The sequence below is a fragment of the Callospermophilus lateralis genome, chromosome 14 (assembly GCF_048772815.1).
Source record: "Callospermophilus lateralis isolate mCalLat2 chromosome 14, mCalLat2.hap1, whole genome shotgun sequence".
Taxonomy (NCBI): domain Eukaryota; kingdom Metazoa; phylum Chordata; class Mammalia; order Rodentia; family Sciuridae; genus Callospermophilus; species Callospermophilus lateralis.
The window spans coordinates 49,406,441-49,423,081 of NC_135318.1; the positions used below are offsets into that span (position 1 = coordinate 49,406,441).

At 33.5% G+C, this 16,641-nt stretch overlaps 1 protein-coding gene across 3 annotated transcripts in view; it reads right to left on the minus strand.

The window, feature by feature from the left end:
- Usp34 (ubiquitin specific peptidase 34) overlaps positions 1-16,641 on the minus strand; it is a 224,002-nt gene that overhangs the window by 110,383 nt on the left and 96,978 nt on the right. For all 3 annotated transcript variants that reach the window (XM_076832908.2, XM_076832907.2, XM_076832909.2), the window contains 5 exons: positions 15,523-15,638; positions 15,304-15,431; positions 8,168-8,257; positions 5,606-5,701; positions 1,516-1,598 (listed from right to left, as the gene is read on the minus strand). In XM_076832908.2, coding sequence (XP_076689023.2) covers positions 1,516-1,598; positions 5,606-5,701; positions 8,168-8,257; positions 15,304-15,431; positions 15,523-15,638 — 513 coding nt within the window. The remainder of the gene's footprint in view (positions 1-1,515; positions 1,599-5,605; positions 5,702-8,167; positions 8,258-15,303; positions 15,432-15,522; positions 15,639-16,641) is intronic.

Below are 16,641 nucleotides of genomic sequence, written 5' to 3' on the forward strand. Positions count from 1 at the left end.
GGCTGGGGTTGCGGCTCAGTGGTGAGGCACTAGGTTGGATCTTCAGAACCACGTAAAAAAAAAAAAAAAAAAAAAAAAAAAAGTAATAATAAAATAAAGGTATTGTGTCACACACACAAAAAAAACCACCACAAACAGGTGCCTTGCCAGGTGTGGAAGCAGATGTCTGTAATCCTCGAAACTCAAAAGGTTGAGACAAGAGGATTTAAATTTTTAGGCCAGTTTTCAACAATTCCTAAAAGCCCAAAGCAACTTAGAGAGACCTTGTCTCAAAATAGAATCATTAAATAAACAAACATTAATAAATAAATGGCTAAAGATGTTGCTCAGTAGTAAAGCCCTGGGTTCAATCCTCAGTATATAAAAAAAAGATGGCTTACATTTGGAATTTGTTAGGATCACCAGAGAAATATATAATGTATCTTAAGCACAGATATGGACTTGAAAGAGTGATGACGAATACTCTTAGGCTATAAAGACACCATCGGTTTGACTGTAATAACCACAGCAAAAGAAAAAGTGGCCTTCTAACAAATGAGGTTTAGCACAGGCACACAGAAAAAAAAAGAACGTAACATGTGAAAGACAATAAAATCAGCATTGCAAAAGATAAGGAACTTCAGTCAACAAAAATCATCTCTATTCTGAGAACACTAACATGCAGATTTGGTTCACACACTCCAGTATCTCAGATCAGTCTCTACTTAATGACAATAAGATAAAATTAATTTAAACAAAACCAGGACCCCCAAATGTATCACCTATTAACCCAAATCATACAACACTGATGATAATAAACAGTGGCTATTTATAATGTTAGTAACAGTAAGAATCTACAACAAAAGGTAATAAAAGATGCAATCCCCCTACATTGACTTTTGTCCTATCACAAATATTTTGTTTTTGAAATGGGTTTTTTTTTAATATTTTTCAGTTATCAATAGTCCCTTATTTTACTTATTTATATGTGGTGCTAAAAATTGAACCCAGTGCCTCACACATGCTAGGCAAGTGCTCTACCACTAAACTACAACCCTAGCCCTTGAAATGAGTTCTTAATATCAAAAACAGGTGTCCTGCAGGGCTGGGGTTGCGGTTCTACCATTTTCAGAAATTGAAGCCAGAAAGAGAATGTGAGGGCCATGCTCATCTTTAAAAGATGGTGCTTGAGAACTTAGGAAATACAGTGTTTTAAAGAAGAAAAATATTTTCAATGTTGTAATAACAAATCATAAAGCCTCCAAGAAAACAAATACTAATGGTAATGTGCTTATTCAATAATCTGAGACCAACTCTTAAAAAATGATTATAAAAGATATTACAAAAATGAAACCCTGGGAAAATGCATTTAAAATGTAAACAGGAATTTCAATTGTATTTATAAAGTTCTAAATGTTGACATAATTTTTAAATATATTGAGAATAAACACTGCCAAAATTGAAAGACATGAGTAAATTCAACTGGACTCTTCAAAGTGTCAAAACATTTTAAAACATACAGATTAAAAATCTTACTGAAATGATCAGGGGATCCCAGAGTTGAAAACACACAAGTCAAGAATTGAAGACGAACTTGAACTTCGGCACTATGGCTGTACCTATAAAAAGTCATTAAAATAATTAAATAAAAGACCCCGTTTCTTATTTTTTAAAGGTTTAATGGTCCTAACCATAACTAAGATAGCATAAATTCATTGTAACAATTCAAAATTAGCAATTATTTCAATTATATAAATTTGGTTACAGAAAAAAATATTCATAATGACAAAGTGTTGTTTAAAATTTATGCTATTAAAGTGTAAAACTCTTCAAACTATAAAAAAACGAATTTTCAAGTTAGATAAGAAAATACATAAGACCTCAATAGCAGAACAAAAGATATATCATTTTTTAATTATGTAATATGCAAATAAATTAGAAGTTAACAAGTAAAAATCCATATGTTTATCTAAAACTCATGTTTCATATCTCTGTCCCTTCATCACCACTATACAGTAAAAACAGAGGTGTAGGAGTACAGGTTCAAAGAAGAGTCTATCACCCATTATTTCTATTATTTGAGTTAATACACTCCTCTAAACCAGAGTCTAGAGGACATCAATCCCAGACAAATCAGGAATCAAGTGTTGCCATTTACGAAAGTACCTTTGTATTCTGCATACTTCTCCTTCTCCTACACTTGCATTCCAGAATAAGAGATTCAAACCCTACAAGTCATAGGTTCAGTCTCTTTGTTCTCTCATGTATAAATCCTACCATCCAGTCCTTAACTATTTTCAAGGGGCTCTGCCCATTACATCAGAGACCTACTGGCTACTGAAAACATTAGCCAGGGAAATTATTCGAGATTTAAAACTGAAATGAATATTGACAAATACTGCATGGGTTTCAGACATTAGAAAGAATACAGGGCAATTAATGGTCTCCCCATTAGGAATGAATCTTTCATAACTAATGCTTTTTAAAAAATTCTATTTGTAGCCTCAATGTTGATACAGTTTTCTCTAGGATTCAAGAAATTATGTAACATGACTTATTTTATGCTTATCTTTTGTTGTTGTTGATAGACTTTTTTAAATTTATTTTTATGTGGTGCTGAGGATTGAACCCAGTGACTCCCACCTGCAGAGCAAGTACTCTACCACTGAGCTACAACCCCAGCCTGTAACATGCCTTTTAAAGAAAGAAGTATTATCTTTCATGTCCCAAACTATTTTTTCCTAGGAAAATACTGAGATTTTCACCTACTATAATCCCCAAGGGAGTGGAAGGGGGCAAAATTTATGAAATCAATATGCTTTAACAAAGAAAAACAAATATACAACCCTGTTTTTCAGCATGAAAGAACAGAGGAAGCATAGTAAAACAATCCAGATAACAGCTCTCTGTTCTGGGGTTTCTCCTAAAATGCCATGAAACAAGGTAGATCAGCTAGTTTCAAGGATACAGTAACATGCTCTATGAAAATAAAAAGTTTGTCTCTAAGGAGCACTATTCCTTTATCTTTCCACATAGAAAGAATGTTTTAATGAGGTCCTACTTCTGACTCCATTACAAAGTACCCAACTCTCCTGTAGTCAATACAGTGAACAACCACATCTCAGAACTGCATTCATTTCTGGGCACTTAGTGCTGGACTCTGCCTTTATGAGGACAATTAATCTATGTCTCCCATTCTCTGCTCTTAGTCATCTGTTCCTTCTCCTCAAATCCACTGACTTGTGACTATGTTGGGGATCTACTATAACTGTTTATTTCTTCACTGACAGGTAATTTAGATTCTGTCTCCTAAAAATGCTGAAGATGTGGATCATGGGTGATTTCATTTGTACTCCTTGTTAATCTTACAATTTTTACAGAGGATATATGGTAATGCTTAGATTAAAGAGGCCAGTATTATCCTCATATCCTGGAGGAATAATTAAAGAAAGACACGGATTCTGAAAAATAGAATTTTAATAAGGTCTTAAAAGAACATATCAAAGAACTTTTTGTAAGAAAAGCTATGAAATGGAGTAAATTTAGGTTAAATAAAAACTTCAAAAATAATTTGGTAGGCTTATAGACTGAGCTGCCTTTAAAACTCATTGAACAATGAAACATGAAAGGTTAATTGGGTTTAGATCTTAGGTATTCAGAATACTAGGCTGCAGACATTGATATTTAATTTTTCATGCTATGGAGAAGCTAAATGTGAATTCCTATGTATTTTGTTTTAGCCAGGTAATCACAACTTATAAATAAACAAATAATTTACTATACACCAGATACAATTCACATCATTTCATTCTTATAAATACTTGTAAAATAATTGGAATTTATTAAAAAGATAATTGAAATAAGATTAAAATAATACATTCACAATCTAAACCCATGGCTGTCTGATATTCAAAGCCCACATGCATTCTTCCAATATTAAGCTGATTGCCTAATTTGACAAGCATAAGAAAGGAACTAACAAGAGAAGACTGAAATAAAAATCTGACCCAGAGGCTGGTCATCAGGAACAAAACAGTAATTGGTAAGGTCAATTTGTGAAAAGACATGGATATATTTTGGTACAAAGATAGGTAAATACTGATGGCAGTATAATATAGCACTTAAGAATATGAGTTCCAACTACAGTGTAGTGCCACACACCTGTAATTCCAGATACTCAGGAGGCTGAGGCAGAAGGATCAGAAGTTGAAGGTCAGCCTTGGTGGTTTAGTGAGACTTTTTATCAAAAAATAACAAAGGCTGAGGATGTAGCTCTATAGTAGAGAGCCTCCCCAACCCTGGGTTCAATCCCCAGTACTGCCCTTCCCCTGAAAAAACAATTGAGTTCTAAGGACAGACTGGCTGAATACAAATCCTGGCTCCATTCTGTTTTAAATGTGTGGCTACTGTCTCATAACTTCAGTTATTGCAATTGCAAAATGAAACCATCAACCTCAAATGGGTTGCTCTATACCTTTAATACTTAAAATGGCACCTGGCACATAGTAAATATCAAAGAATGCTTAATCTTTCACTCAGACATCAGTCCATACCACTAGCTATTTTTAATCACTATTACCATCATCGATGGTTCAAAATAAAAGAATAGCAAAAAGCTCCCCACCCCATACAGTCTAAGAGTTTAAGAGTTTCAGGTTACTAACAAAATAGTGGTACCCTAAATAAAGGTCACAGGAAAATCTACAGAAGGAAATTATTTCTGAGGGAAAATGAATGAATTCACTTTAGGAAGTGAATAAACTATTCATTAAACGTCTACAACTTTAACAACACTTCTACAGTTGGCCCTCTTTCCATCCATGTGGAGGTTTTCTCAAACAGATTTACTACTTCTCTTATTCATTGATATGCTCAGTACTGACACTGAACTGGTGGCGTCTTTGACTCAGACAGAATGCCACAACAGTAAGTTCACCAGCAGAAATCTGAATTGTATACATCTCCTCCTAAGCATTTAGGCATGTATCTCCTTTCAAAAAGTTTTCAACTCTACTACTTTGTTTCTACAATTCTTATTCCAAGTCACTTATTTAATATTGAACGGATATATCTATATATAGACATAGAGAAAAAGTAAAATATTACTCAGTACTACCACCAGTTTTGAAACCATCTACATGTCCTAAAACATATTAATAGCATTAACAGTAGTATTACTAGTAGTATTCAATCAAAATTAATAGTAGTATTCAATCATAAGAGAAAAATGTAAATGTTTTAACTATGTTAAGTTTATTTTTTGGAAGTAAGTATTTACAAATTTTAGAATCAATGCCCTAATACAAGAAGACAAGGATACTGAAGATTTCTAGAGAATGTTTAGTTTTCATTTCTAAAAAAAATTATTTTCAATAAATATCAGTAGTAAAAATCAACCAACCTACAAAAGTTATATAAGCTAATTTCACTAAGATTTTAAAGTGGAATATCATAATTTTTAACTTAGGAAGACATTCTTTTTCTTATAATTTTACATAAATAAACTTTTCTGTTACATTTATTTACTATATGAAATAGAAGAAATAGAAACACTAGAAAATTATCCTTTACAAGAAAGGTAATCCACATGTAAACTCATATGTAAATCTAGCTGAAAAGTACTTACAATGCATGTTTTTGTCTTCCTTCTCTTACAGCTTGAATATAGTATACCAGATTATCAAAGAAGAGTTTCATCATGTTCAGTTCTTTTTCTGCCCACCTGGCCCAATTAAAGAAAAACAATAATTTTAAAGATAGCAGAGAAACAGAACAAAATGCATGCTTGGACAGAAAATAGTTTATCTGAAAAATTTTTGCATGTAAAAATGTCAAATAATCAAAAATTTACAAATTTTACTTATAGCTGAATGATTAAAATACATTAAGCAATGTACATTAATTTCTACAAATTTAAAATATTGTTAATGTTTTTTAAATCTCAAGTATTCAATACCTATGAGTGGGATAAAATGCCTGGCAGACTACTATTATGAGTTAACATAATATACCAGTAATATAATATACCATTTCATTTTATGTCCTTTGGTTGTTACACAACAGATTTTTGCAGTACACCTGGCATATGGAGAGAGACAATATAAATTTATTTAATGAATCTCTTTTGAATTGCCAATTGTACTTACTTTTTAAACAAATTTTTAAAAAGGACTAAAGAAATACCCCAGTGTTAACTTCCAAAACAATCTAGAAATACTAGAAAATTTAAGAAGTGATAAATACATTAAGATATCCCATAGTTAACGAATTATTTCATATAACATTTGGTACTAATAAATCAGCTAAAATATACAAATAAATAAGTATTTAAATCCCAAAAGTCTGGGTGGGTTTATAGCTCAGTGATAAAACATTTGCCTAGAATTTAAGAGGCCATGGATTTAAATCCCAGCAACACACCAAAAACATTTTTTATTAAAGTTCAAAAGATCTAACATAAATTACATCATTTCTTTGCCATGGTTGTATTTTCTTTCTGGGGGGATGGGGGGGGGTGAGGATGTTGGTGAGTACTGGGCATTTCACTCACAGGTGCTTTACCACTAAGCCACATCCCCAGCCCTTTTTATTTTGAGACAGTCTTGCTAAGGTGCTTGAGGCCATGCTAAGTTGCTAAGGCTGGTCAGGATACTTCCATCCTCCTGCCTCAGCCACCTGGATCACTGGGATAACAGGCGTGTACCACAGCAATTAGCCTATATTTTCAATATAGGTTACTCTTGACTTGCTACTCCTTCAATGAAGGCAAGGTTAGAAAGAAAAAAATATTTAATAACACTTGGGTTTCAAATCAGCTCAAAAATAAAAAAACAAAAAACCACACACACACAACACAAAACATGGAATTGGCTCTAAAACACTTGATGCATGGCTTTAGTCAAGTAACCTGACCCATTAAGTCTATTTACTGGCTACTTGAATGTTTGATAAAAGATTTAGGGATAAATGTCCCTAATTTTAAAATATGGGCCATTAGAAAAGTTTAAGAGATAATATGTTCGAAATGCTGAATGCTGAAATATATAATATATTAACAAAGGGAGGTGGTTTTGTTTTGTTTTGTTTGTTTGGTACCAGGAATTGAACCCAGGGGCACTTAAACACTGATCTACATCCTTAGTCCTTTTAGAAAAACTATTTTATTTAGAGAAAAGGTCTCCCTAATTTGCTTAGGGCCTTGCTATATTGCTGAGGCTGGCTGGCTTTGAACATGCCTCAGCCTCCAGGGACCCTGGGATCATGGGCATGCACCACCACACCCAGCAAAAGGGAGGTTTTGTTAATTACTAATAACAACATTATAACACAGTAGCTCAGAGTTCTTTCACATCATAATGTTAAAAGGATTCTTTCAAAGATAATATTAACTGTCAATTCTCTATAAATGTAAAAGAGCAATAAGGTAACCTGTCAAGATTATCCCTAAACCAGGCACAGGGACACGGGTCTGTTATACAAGCTACTTGAGGCTGAAGCACCGGTATCACAAACTGGAGGAGAGGCTGAGCAAGACCATGTCTTAAAATAAGGTGGGATGTAGGTTAGTGGAAGAGCACTGTCCACCATACATGAGACCCTGGATTCAACCTCTAACACACCCCAATGCCCTGCACCCTGCCGCCAAAACAAAATTCCCTAATTAAAAAATATTTTGGGGCTGGGAATTTGGCTCAAGCGGTAGCGCGCTCGCCTGGCATGCGTGCGGCCCGGGTTCGATCCTCAGCACCACATACAAACGAAGATGTGTCTGCTGACTACTAAAATAAATAAATATTAAAAAATTCTCTCTCTCTCTCTCATCTCTCTCTTTAAAAAAAAAAATATTTCAAGAATAAATTAAAAGAAATTTCACAAACATCTAATAATGCTTTATTTTATCATGTATCATCTTCTGCTGTGAGAACATGTACTAGGTCTTCTCTCTAGAATATTTGTTGTTGCGGTATTATTCTCAAAGCAAACAAAAATCATTGATTTTTATACTGAGAGAGACACAGTCTTCACAGGGCTGTGAATTTTTTAGATTTCATAGAGAAATCTAAGAAAACATTTAAATCATATTAAACTCAATTTTCCTAGTATAAAATCAGTAAGTTATTCCAAATCATAACGGATAAGTAGAATTTTGAAAAACGAAATTTGAAATACTATTCTTTTATTTACTTACATTGTAATCCAGTGTGTATCATAACTGCTCCCAAACTGCTGAAAAGTACCAAACAGTTTTGGAAGAAGACGAAGTGAAATTACTACTGATCTGAAAACAACAAAAACATATTCATAGAATAAAATTAAGGTTAACTATGAGTGATTAGTTTTTTTTTTCTTTTTACCAGAAATTCAGTGAAACTCTTAAATGTAAAAGAATTAAGTGAATTTTACATCCAATATATTCCCTATAAACAAAATATATTCTTTCTAAAGTATAAATTCATTTAATACATGTTAGGGCAAGAAACCCAAGTTTTAATATTCTAATCCAAGACATTTAAAAGAAAACACACCATAAATGTGTGGGTAAAAACACAAATGAAAAACATTTAAAGGTATGTTATTTCCATGAAAATATTCTTTAACAAGTTATTGTTACCATTTCCCCCCCAATTTTCACACAATGTGACCAAAAACAGCATATTTGTATAAATGTATGTGTGTGAGTTTATGCATGTATGTATGTGTATACATACACACGCTTACAATGTAGAATTGTGCGGGCTGGGGTTTTGGCTTAGTGGTGGAAGGCTTGCTTAGCATGTGTAACTCGTTGGGTTCGATTCTCAGCATCGCATATAAACATGTAAATAAAAAATAAAGGTCTGTCAACAACTAAAAAATACATATATTTTTTTAAAAAAAGAATTGTGTTTCTGTGATGGCAGGGAAGCAGTGAATAAATTCTTAGTAGGAGAAAAATGAGAAAATAAAAACATATTGTTACTGAATATAAAATCCAAAATACTTAAATTGGAATATAAACCTTTGTATGAACTGCCTCCATTCCTCCCATCAGTCTAACTTAACTTCCTCCCAATCTTTGTCTTTGCTACCCATTCAACACAGAGAAGCGTGTTTCTGCTGTAAGGCCTTTGCTAATGTGTTTACTTGGAAAGATTTTTGTCTAAATAGCTGCATGACTCCTTCCCATCACTCACATAAGAACAACTCTGTATTAAGTGAAACCCTTCCACTGTTCATCATCTCACCATGATTACTTCTTTCATTTACCATTATCTAATGAGTATTTTTTATTCAACGTTGACCACCAAAAAGTGCTCTACAAGAGCAAACCCTTATTTTATCAATTAAAAATCTTGCTAATAGTACATACTGACTATATATCTGCTTAAATAATGAACCATCAAAGAACTTAGGGACGAGGAGGAAACGCAGGGGTGGAACACCCAGGGGTTCAATATCCAGTACCAAAAAGTAAATTCAAAAACAAAAATAGTGCCATCCATTTCTAAATTATCTGAACCTTTATTTAAGTAAACAGAATCCCTGACACATGCAATGATTTAACTTAAGAAATGACTTGTACACATAGGTAAGAAATTTGAACAAATGGATAAAGTATCTACAAATAGCTCAAGAAAAGTAAAAAAGGAACTCAAAGGATAAATCCCAGAAAAATCTCATCTCAGTTCCTAGGAGGACAGAGAATTTCAGGGATGGCTCCAAAGCTGACTTCAACTCAACTCACTGGGAAGTAGTCTTACTCATTCTTGATAATAAACACTAAGCTGAAAAGTAACAGAATTTTCATTATGGGAGCTGCTATCTGCCTCATGCTCTTAATATATGAAACTATTCTAAATTCCTGTCTACTATGTTTCTGTGCATAACTTTAAACTTCTGCACTGCTGAAATCTTATTCTTTGCCTTACAAAACAATGTGCCTGAGGCTAAATGTGCACAAGATATAGGTCCACACATAGTTACAGACCCTCCTTTCCCAAGACTGGAGATTGAACCCAAGGGAATTTTATTACTGAGCTCTTATTTTTACTTCAAGACAGGGTCACACTAACCTGACCAGGCTTGTTTCAAACTTGTAATCCTCCTGCCTGTTTCAGGAATCCCTACGATTACAGGCCTACACCACACCACACCCATCTTATAGACTGACTCAGGACTGTTTTTCCACCAAGCTACATCACCAGCCCTTTTTATTTTTTAATTTGAGACAGGGTCTCACTAAGTTGCTGAGTATGGCCTCAAACTTGAGATCTTTACACGCATGGACCACAATGCCAGGCATGTAGGTGTATTTTAGAAAAGCATTTACAATGGGCCTGTAGAAATGGTAGAATAATGGGTGATTTATGGAAGACTCTTAATTTTCCTTTTAGATCTCTGTATTTCACAAGAAACAATATGTTACCATAAAAAAAAAAAAATACCAGAGTTCACTGTATAAATTGGACTATGACTACAGAAAAACAAAGCAGGCTGGAGGTGTAATGCAGTGGTAGAGTGCTTACCTCTGAGTTTGATGGGAAGGGGAAAAAATGCTGGTAGGTGTACCAATCATACCAAGTAAAGAACTGGAAAGAATATTTTGGTCACATGTCAGGATTACGGTAGATTACCTGAAATCCCAGTGGCCGATTTGTTTCTTATTCATTAATAGCAGCACTCTATGCTACATATTCTCTTACTATGATAATAAAACAGAAGGCTAGGTTTGGAGAAATTAATCTTGTGTTTAGAATATGGTTTCTTAATTCTAACACTAGTGATGGTTTAGGGCTGGGAACTTTTTGCTCTGGAAAACTGGTCTGTACTGCAGTATGTATACAGCATTATTGACCTGAAATAATAATCCTAACCCCACTTACAAGTGACTACCAAAAGTGCTTCCAGACATTGCCTGAGGAAAAACAATCACTCCCACTAAGAATTACAGATTCATATGGAAATTCAGATTGATGTTTACATAAAAACTTCACTAATTTTAGCTGTTATTCACTGGACATGGTGCATATTTTACAGGCTGAAAATACCACAAAATACTGTCACATATGACTAATGCTATTGAAAGTAAGGATAGCACAATATAGTAACCAACTGAGTAAAGTTTCAAGACACATATATCTACAAGTAGATATATGCTTACTACATATTCAATAAACCATTAGATAATCATAATTATGGTATAGGGGTTGCCTCAAATGAATAATATTTTGTTTTCAATTTGAGGGGGGAGAAAGTAATGATTTAAAAAAGAAAGAAAGAAAGAAAGAAATTCCAGATTGACAATTTTTCCATTTTATACACAGATTTTTCCTTTTGAATATGTTAAGCTTCCTTACTCATAAAATAAGTACATGTTAGGCTGGGATTGTGGCTCAGTGGTAGAGTGCTTGCCCAGCACATGTGAGGTACTTGGTTTAAATCTCAGTACCACATAAAAATATAAAAATAAAATAACAATTAAACAAACAAACAAAAAACCAGTACGTGTTCACTGGAGAAAATGGAACACAGAAAGACATAAAGAAGAAAAAATATCATAATCCTCCCGGGGGGGAGGGGGGAATAATTTGGATATTACATTCTTGCCCTGTTTTTCTTTTTAAAATATGAATATGTAAGGATATGTTTATATCATCATTGTAATCCATGAAAACAGGACTCTACATAGCTGGACATTTCATCTTTCACTTTTTCTACTTATTAAAATAAAGTACATACGCAAAAATGTGTACAGAATTAAGTGCACAACTCAAAATTCTGATGTAAATATAGCTGTGCAATATCAATATCACCCTTCAGAAGCCTCCATTGTACCCCCTTTATGATTATAAGCCCAAAGACAGTAAAAGTTTTTACCTGTTTTTAAACTAAATTGAATACAAATACTCTTTCATATCTAGCCTTTTTCACAACATTATGCATATGAGATTTGTCCACACTGTTCCAAGCAGCTATAGTTCATTGACTGCGATTACTACATAGCATTTCATTCTATGAACAATCCCCATTTATACACTCTACTGAGTTTTGGCATTTGGACAGCTATACAAAGAATATTCAATTATTTAAATTAGTATTGCAATGCACATTGTTGAGTATTTTGTGGACCATCTGGATAAATCTATTAGGTACATACTTAGAAGTGGAATTGCTGGGTCATGGTATAAAAACACATGAGTGTAAATTAATACTATATTATTTTTTAAAACTGGTGCTTTCAAAAAGGCTTATAAAACATTCAACATTTTCAATTAATTGTTATAAAATCTATGTAAATGATGGTATAACACCCAGCCATTAAAAATATTCTTTTAAAAGAATGGCATGCCTGTAACCCAGTGAATCAAGAGTCTAAGATAGGAGGATCTCAGGTTCTCAGCCAGCCATGATAACCTTACTCAGCAAGACCCCATTTCACAAATAACAAAGTTTGAGGGTAAAGCTCAGTAATAAAAACCCCAATTATTCACTCTACTGGTTTTTGGCATTTGGATATCTATACAAAGAATATTCAGTTAAACAGTACAGCAATATATATTCTTAAGTTTTTTTGTGGACTATCTGGATTTGCTATATACATATACACACAAACACACATACACAACCCCACACACCAAAGAAGATAAATGATCCAATACCAGAATTCTATTAGGTGCTTCTTATACCTGAATGAACCAGCAATTTTTCTACTCTCATTTACACTATGCCATTTGAAGAATCACAAGGAGAAAACATGTATTTTTCCTAATTGGATAAGAGAAAAATAATACTTTGCAGAACTGAGATATTTAATAAAATTGGACATTCACAGCAGGCATATGTGAGATGAGAACAATGTATTTATAACTGAACTGTCAACATACATACACAAACCATGTTTTCACTACATCAGAGAATGGAACATCTTCAAAACAGTGAAAATCAAAGCAAATTTGACACTATATCAATGGAAAAGCACAGATTCGTCAAGAAACTTGTGATCATTTGAGCGTCCATGAGAACAAAATTTAAAAATAGTCTAAATGTTAATACAGTAATATGACATTGTATAATGTTTAAATCAGGTTAATATACTTTTATGTAGGTTTTGAAATGTATAGTTCATTCTTATTACCCAAAGAAACCCTACTGTACAATAGCACACCAGAACTTCTTAATCAGATCTAACTGTAATTTAGTACTCACTGATGTGCCCTTCCCCATCACTCCTTTCCCTCTGCTTTCTCCACAGTAAACACTATTCTACTATCTTATAAACACTATTCTATTCTTGACTTCCGTAAGATCAACTTTTAGATCCAAATATGAGTGACATCGTGAAGTTCTTATCTTTCTGTGCCTGGCCTATTTCAATTAACATAATAATCATCAGTTCCATTCATGTTGTCAAACATGACACGATTTCATTCTTTTTTATGACTGAGTAGTCACATTTTCTTCATCAATTCATTCACTAGTGGACACTTTTGCAATTTTTTAGTTATTGTGAATAGAGCTGCAATAAGCATGGAAGTGCAGATATCTTTGATATAGATTTAAATTTCCTTTGGATACATACACAGGAGTGGAATTGTTCAATCTTATGGGTGCATCCCCACCAACACTGAAGGGCTTCCTTTCCTTTATATCCTTGCCAGTGCTTGTTACCATTCAGTCTTTTGGGTAACAGCCAAACTTACAAGAGTAAGGTGATATCTCACTCTGGTTTTGACTGGCATTTCCCTTTTCATTAGGGATGTTGGGCATTTTTTCATATACCTGTTGTCCATCTACAGGTCTTCTTTTGAAAAATGCCTATATGCATACAGTTTACTGCCTACCCTTTTGGGGCGGGGAGTGGGTACTAGGGATTGAACTAAGGGACACTGAGCCATATCCCGGCCCCATTTTGTATTTTATTTAGAGACAGGGTCTCACTGAGTTGCTTAGCACCTTGCTGTTGCCGAGGCTGGCACTGAACTCACAGTCCTCCTGCCTCAGCCTCCCAAGCCACTGGGATTACAGGCGTACACCACTGCGCCTCGCCTACTTTTTTTCTTTTTTAATGTACATATTTTTTTTAGTTTTCAAGAGGCCTTTATTTCATTTGTTTATGTGTGATGCTGAGAATCAAACCCAGTGCCTCACACATGCTAGGCAAGTGCTCTACCATTGAGGACAACCCCAGGCCCCGGCCTACTTTTCAATAGCTTTTTATTTTTATATATTCATTTATTGGCATTTTTTGTAGTTTCTTATGTTTTCTGAATATTGACCCATTATTGTATGTATTGTTTGCATGTATTATTTTCTTTTTGTGGGGGATGGTTGCTTTTTTCCCCCGTTTTTGTTTTTTGCAGTACTAGGGATTAAACCCAGGGCATCATGCATAGACAAATACTCTACCACTGAGCTACATTCATAGCTCCCATTTTGTATTTGGGAGGGTTGGAGCAGTGAAGAAGATTGAACACAGGGGTGCTGAACTACTGAGCCACATCCCCAGCGCTTTTTCATATTTTTTGTTTTGAAAGTGGTTTTCACCAAGTTCCTTAGGGCCTCACTAAACTGCTGAAACTGGCTTTAAACTTGTGATCTTCCTGCCCCAGCCTCACAATCGCTGGGATTACAGGCATGTACCACCATACCTGGCCTATTTTGTACTTTTTAAACCATTTTATTGAGGTATGAGTGATATCTGTGAACTATATATATTAAATGTACTTTACTGGTTGAGTTGCTAACCTAATGCTTTTACACACTATAGAAATTGAGACAAAAGGGCTAGAGCTGTGGCTCAGTGGTATAACTAACTGCCTAGCATATGTGAGGCAGTGGGTTCAATTCTCAGCACTTCATATAAATAAATGAACAAAACAGAGGTCTATCAACATGTAAATAAAATAAAAAGAAAAAAAAAAAGAAATTGAAACAAAAGAGATGCACTCACATGGACAAGCAACACTACATATAAAATGTGCACATTTTAGCCCAAGTCTAATTTCTCTTGTAGGTTCCTTTTATACAATAGGAAACAGTTAAAAAAAAAAATAACTGCAATTTTAAAACAAAGTAATCATCATTGAGTTCCCAAAATCAAGAAAAGAATAACTTTGTTTCTGTCGTAGATGATCTAACCAAGAATGCTGAAAAGTGTACAAAAAAAATACACACACACACACAACGTATATATAAAAATAAAATTTCCCTTAAGGGAAAAATCCTTACTCCTAAGATGAAAATCATAATAATTAAAACTTAGATATAGTACATCAAAAACTATGAAAAGACCATACCTCATCAATAAAGTCCAAAAAAAATTTAAAGATTTTAATTCCTCTTTACCTGTTGTTTCCTAAATTTTCAAGGCAACCTTCAATGAATCTCATCCGAATCTGTCTATCCGTAAACCAACATACTAAGGAACAGAGAAGTTTCTCTGCTTCATTTATTAATCCTTCAGAAAGATTAATCTACAAAAAAAGTACATGCATAAAGTTATTATTTATCCTGATTACATGTTGCTGTAATTATGTACTCTTTTGGTTTTAGTAAATAACTTACTGCATCATCATCTTGGACTATATCCCACAACAAAGTATTTCCTTTCTTGCAAACATTATCCAAATTAATGTCTGTCACAGCATTACTGTTGAATTGATGTTTATGAACTGCAGGTCCTGAAGGGTCAAAAAAGAGCACACTATAGACAAATACAACTAATTAAAATTGGCAATTAAAGCATTCATTCATAAAGTTAAAAACCCAAAGAAAAGTATAAAAATAAAGCTCTTCTTAGATCACAAAGTAAAAGTACACTAGTATAATTACTTATGAATGGCAACAAATGTTTAGAGTTAAGGCTAAAGAAACTACTCCCTTTCCATTCTATTATTTCTTTTTTTAAAATACTTTTTAAGTTGTTGATGGACCTTTCTTTTATTCATTTATTTATAATCGATGCTAAGAATTGAAACCAGTGCCTCACACATGATAGGCAAGTAAAGTGTTCAAGGAGCCACAACTCCAACCCTCTATTATTTCTAATAAATATGACAAGTGTTTGTCATGTATCAAGGTTATCTATTTATAAATACTTGAAACTCAAGTATAAAGAAGATGAGATAACCAATGGGCATTCCTCTATATGACCTTCTTATTATTAAAATATAATTAAAATTATAATATTCTCTTATAATTTCTATGATTCAAAAGGGAAAAAGGGCAAATTATTTTTATCAAAAAAGACTATCCCAAAACATTCAATTAAATTAGAAGTTCTATAATAATAGTTCAGAATTTTTGAACGCTAGGCTAAATAATTACTTGTTCTGTTATATTAACCAAAAACACTTTTGTGTTTTGTTTTGCTGAAATTTACCTATTAAATTGTACATGTATAATGGTTTTCTTAATTTGAGAAAGGTGTGACTATCAGCACAATCATGTTTTAGAACACTTGCCAACACTCCAGAAAGTTCCCCAGTTCCTAGTTAATCCCTGATATCACTTCCCAGTCCTAAATTGTTTCAGAATCCCCGTAAATAGCCTTTTCTAGAAATTTCATGTAAAAGGAATCATATAACATGTGATCTTATATGTGGCTTCTACTAGTAACATGTTCTTGAGAATCATCCATGTTAACACACATTTATCAGTAGTATGTCTCTTATAATTAGGAAG